The following is a 5,000-nucleotide window of genomic DNA, read 5'->3' as shown; positions in this document are numbered from 1 at the left end:
GCCGAGTACTATTTTCATCCACAATGATGCCTCGTGTACATCAACTTATCATCTTTTTGGAGAAGCCTGTGGCATTTCTGGTCCAAGATAGCCAGAATTTGCCATAGTATGAATAATATCAGTCTATCTATCTGTCTATCTGTCTGTCTGTCCGTCCGTCCGTCCGTCCGTCCGTCCGTCCGTCCGTCCGTCCGTCCGTCCGTCCGTCCGTCCGTCCGTCCGTCCGTCCGTCCGTCCGTCCGTCTGTCCGTCTGTCTGTCTGTCTGTCTATCTATCTATCCTTTTTCAAACTGTTTTAATCTATCTATCTATCTATCTATCTATCTATCTATCTATCTATCTATCTATCTATCTATCCATCCATCCATCCATCCATCCATCCATCCACCCACCCACCCACCCACCCATCCATCCATCCATCCATCCATCCATCCACCCACCCACCCACCTACCCACCTACCTACCCACCTACCTACGTCTGTCTGTCTATCTATCTATCCATATATTAATCTATCTATCTATCCGTCTATCCATCTATCTATCTATCTATCTATCTATCTGTCTGTCTGTCTGTCTGTCTGTCTGTCTGTCTGTCTATCTATCTATCTGAGGGATGTTTCACCATTTACTTTGTCACATGATCAACATTTTGACATCTGTTTAGCCTGACAGTGTTGTTGACGTGTTTCAGGAGAATGATGAAGCTGAACTGAAGGGAGCCAGTGGCTTCACTCCTCATCCTCATCTTAAGGTTTGACTTTTCCTTTCATAAACATTCAGCTGATTGAAGATTTATAATGATTCATAATCCATAATGATTCAGCTGCAGTGGTTTGATGCTTCAATGTAACCCTGGTGTCCTCCCAAATTCCCTCCATCTGCCCTTACCCATCATGGCCTCCCAATCATCCCCATCCACTGAATTGGCTCTGTCTCTGTCATTACATTACATTTATCAGTTACACAAATACATGATTATCAACTAAATTCAGGCCAAAATCTTTCTTAGATGTGAGAATATCAATATTAAAAATGATTCTGATTGGTTGAGTCGGACGCTGAGCTGTTGTAAAATACTCTACAAACACACACCTATGAATATTGATTAGCAACCATTCCACTAACACTAATAGAAACTGTTTTATTTTGCCTTTAATTTAGTGAAACCTTACAACATATACAAAATAACTGTTATTTAAAAGCAAGAATCCATTGTTTATGATTAATTTACGTCATCAACATCCCTTAGCTGTTATAAATTCACTGTAAACCACGGCTTTATGGAGATTATTGCTTAAATATATTGGACTAAGGTTTTCTGACACTGATATGACCTCATGAATCATTTTATAAAAGTATTTCTGAGGTGTTTATACGTCTCTTAAATTGCTTTAATGATTTGTAAAGTGAATTGTATGTATATTATGTACACTATACCTGACAAAAGTCTTGTCGGAGATCTCAGTTGTATGAGCAACAAATGATAACTCGACTTCTAGTTGATCATTTGGAAAAGTGGCAGAAGGTGAATATTTCTGCATGGAGGCGAGATTCTCATAGAAATCAGTCAAGTTTGGTGAAGAAGAATCATGGTTTGGGGTTACATTCAGTATGGGGGTGTGTGAGAGATCTGCAGAGTGGATGATCAACATCAACAGCCTGAGGTATCAAGACATTTGTGCTGCCCATTACATTACAAACCACAGGAGAGGGCAAGTTCTCCAGCAGGATAGCGCTCCTTCTCATACTTCAGCCTCCACATCAAAGCTCCTGAAAGCAAAGAAGGTCAAGGTGCTCCAGGATTGGCCAGCCCAGTCACCAGACATGAAGATTATTGAGCACATCTGGGGTAAGATGGAGGAGGTGTTGAAGATCAACACAAAGAATCTTGATGAACTCTAGGAGTATTGCAAGAAGGCTTTCTTTGCCATTCCAGATGACTTTATTAATCAGTGATTTGAGTCATGTCAGAGATGTATGGATGCAGTCCTCCAAGCTCATGATGGAGTCAGACACAATATTCATTCTGTTTCCACTGCAGCATGAGCACATATTCTATACTGGACATTATTGAAGGTTCAGTGAGCAGACTTTAGTCTAAGCAGAGTCAGACCTTACTGTCCTAATCAAATCATTAATAATCAAGACATGATCAGATATTATTGTGCTCAAATAAGCCTCATCTAGAGGCCTTTCATATAAGACACTTCTGACACCAAATGATCAACTAGAAGTCAAGTTATTATTGGCTATTCCTAAAACTTGGACACATGACTAGACTTTTGTCAGGTAGTGTGTGTAAATTATTTTGATGCTATGTCCGATTTAAGGATGGTTTAGGATAGTCATTTTGCCCCTTTATCAAAAGCTATGATTGACTGTTTTGTAAATGTTCATCTTCATCTGGGTCGAAACAGACCCGAGTGAGTAAATGTACAGTTAAGATGCTGAACTCAGATCAGCTGTGTTTTCAGGATGAAGACGGCGTCGATGACCTGAATGATTTAGTGTTTCCTCACAAGCCTCACGAGCTCAAGGTACAGATGAGTTTGATATACGTGAGTTTAATGTGTCATGTCTGTTCACTGAACATCCTTCATAATTCTCTCTGCAGGACGACACTTTCCTGAAAACTGAAGCCGGACGCAGTCTTTCCCCTCAGGAGTTTAAGGTTCGGACTGTTACCAGATTCAGATTTCTTTGAAGTAATTTTAAAAAGACGGTTGCTAAGATAACGTTAGTGGTTTCTAAGATGTTGCTTGGGTCATTTGGTTGGTTATTAGGTTGTTCCTAGGGTACCGACTAGTTGCTAATCACTTCCTTGGGTGTTGCTAGCAAACTCGAGACATTTGCTAAGGTAAACTGGGTGCTGCTATGTGGTTGCTAGGGTACTGTAGGTGGGTACTCTGGTTGCAAGTTAGTTGCTAAGGTAAACTTAGTGGTTACAAGGCAGTTTCAATGGTACTGTAGGTGATTGCTATGCAGTTGCTATAGTACTTTGGTGGTTTCTGTGGTGTTGTTAGGCAGATGCTAGGGTAATGAATATCCATATGGCGTTTAGATTTAAAGATAGGATTTTTAAATTTGGGTTTCTAGAGTGGTGTAAATGGTTACTAGATTGTTGTCAGGATGATCTCTAAAGAATTATTGGCAGTCTGAGTCCAACCCCGGATTATCTACAGTGTTCTGATCAAGAGATGGCCATGTCAGTTTTTACAATGGAAGTCAATGGGGCAATCGCTAGGGTGCTTTAACTGGTTGCTAGGGTGTGGCTAGGAAGTAAAAAAAAAACAGTTATTTGCTGTTGGCTAGACTGTGCTAAATGAGCCTAGCCTCATGTCTGTATAATAGTCTGATCCAAAGTTATGACATCACAAACTTTGGTCCAATGTTAAGTCAATGGTACTTTTCCAAATTTTCAGAGTCGGATCAGTTGGAAAAGATATAGCACACAAAGTCACACCAGTGTGAAGGTCTGACGCAAGTTTGAAGGTTGTAGCTTATAATCTCTGGGAGGAGATGCATTTAGAAGTTTGTCTCAGAAGAAGCAGATCAGTACGTTAGCATTCTCAAGCTAACATAATAAATATATTTTTTTCCAGAATTCATATTCAAATGGATATATGGGAGCTTCTTCATGGGATTCAATGGTAAAACACTTGAAATCATCCATAAATACTAATTAAACACCCCTTGTTTAAAAGATAAATGTAAAAGTCGTGTGTTTTCAGGCAGCAGATGCAGAGAAAGCAAATCCTAAAGCTTCAGACGGGTTTATGTCTTCAGACTTCAGTGAGAAACCTCAGGAGATGCAGGACTGCCGACCCGTAAGATCTGGTTATGCTCTTACAATCGCTGTATATTTCTGAACTGTATTTGAGTTGTTTTCTCCTCTGTTTATCCAGAAGAAACCAGCCAAGTTTAAAGTTCCTCGTTTCCCCCGCAGAAACTCAAAGGTAAGGCGTGAAACTCGCATCACTGAGATGCTGCTGTAGTTTTTGCTCTATTTATATGACTTATATTCTACTTTTACTTCAGTTTTAGCACTTTTTGTCATTTGTATTTGTTTTTACTATATACTGTATATATTAATGTTTTGAGAATTACAGTACTTTCAATTCCTGCATTTAAAATCTTTTTATTTTAATCTTTTTATTTTATTTTATCAGTTTGTTTATAAATGTTTATATAATATCCCATATCTTATAAATACATTTTTATAATATCCTTTTTATTTCAAATTAGTTTTAATTTTGATATCTTTTTTATGCTTTTTTGGTTTTAAATATATTTGTTTTCTATATTTCATTTAGTTGAAGAATGTATACAAGTTTTATAATTAGTTTATCAATTTGTTTATACAGTATATGTTTATATAATATCCCATGCCTTATAAATATATTTATGTAAAGTCCTTTTTATTTCTATTTTAAAAGAGATTTTAATTTATCTTTGTAATAATAATAACAATATTTTTATATACAGTTGAAGTCAGAATTATTAGCCCCCCTCTGATTTTGGTTTTCTTTTTTAAATATTTTACAAATGATGTTTAACAGAGCAGCAAAATTTTCACAGTATGTCTGTTACAACCTCTTTGATGTTAGTCTAGGGTAAAAGTAATAACATTTAAACGGTGTGGTATTTTCACAAGTGTTGGGTTCAAGCAACAAGACAAACAACAAACTGCCAACAAAAGTGATTTAATGTACAGAGAAAAGAAACCAGAATGCCCAAATATATTTACAAAATAAGAAATATTTACAATAGTAAAGTAGCAAATGAAATAAAGTACCAAACAAAATTAGGTCAACTCAAGAGTAAGGGGACGCTGGTGAAGCCAAAAATCTAAGAAATAAATATAACAAAACATTTCTAACTCATAAACAAACCCCTTACCTCGCTAGAAGCATGAAAAGAAAAGAAAAATCTTCAGCGCCAAGCGCCATAATCTTACCTATACCAAACTAAGAATACAAAAATATAAATACACAGATGGC

The 5,000-nt window shown here is 37.2% G+C and overlaps 1 protein-coding gene across 1 annotated transcript in view; it reads left to right on the top strand.

The window, feature by feature from the left end:
• The first annotated feature begins 2,426 nt into the window (after positions 1-2,426).
• Positions 2,427-5,000, top strand: part of si:cabz01007807.1 (uncharacterized) — a 20,774-nt gene continuing 18,200 nt past the window's right edge. Inside the window, exons 1-5 of the mRNA XM_056462558.1 lie at positions 2,427-2,537; positions 2,615-2,671; positions 3,603-3,650; positions 3,732-3,827; positions 3,906-3,956. Of these exons, the coding sequence (XP_056318533.1) occupies positions 2,445-2,537; positions 2,615-2,671; positions 3,603-3,650; positions 3,732-3,827; positions 3,906-3,956 (345 nt within the window). The 5' untranslated portion in view covers positions 2,427-2,444. The remainder of the gene's footprint in view (positions 2,538-2,614; positions 2,672-3,602; positions 3,651-3,731; positions 3,828-3,905; positions 3,957-5,000) is intronic.

The sequence above is a fragment of the Danio aesculapii genome, chromosome 7, assembly GCF_903798145.1.
Source record: "Danio aesculapii chromosome 7, fDanAes4.1, whole genome shotgun sequence".
NCBI classification, from domain to species: Eukaryota; Metazoa; Chordata; class Actinopteri; order Cypriniformes; family Danionidae; genus Danio; species Danio aesculapii.
Note: the sequence above shows the minus strand (reverse complement) of the source record. Positions and strands in the feature narration are given on the sequence as shown.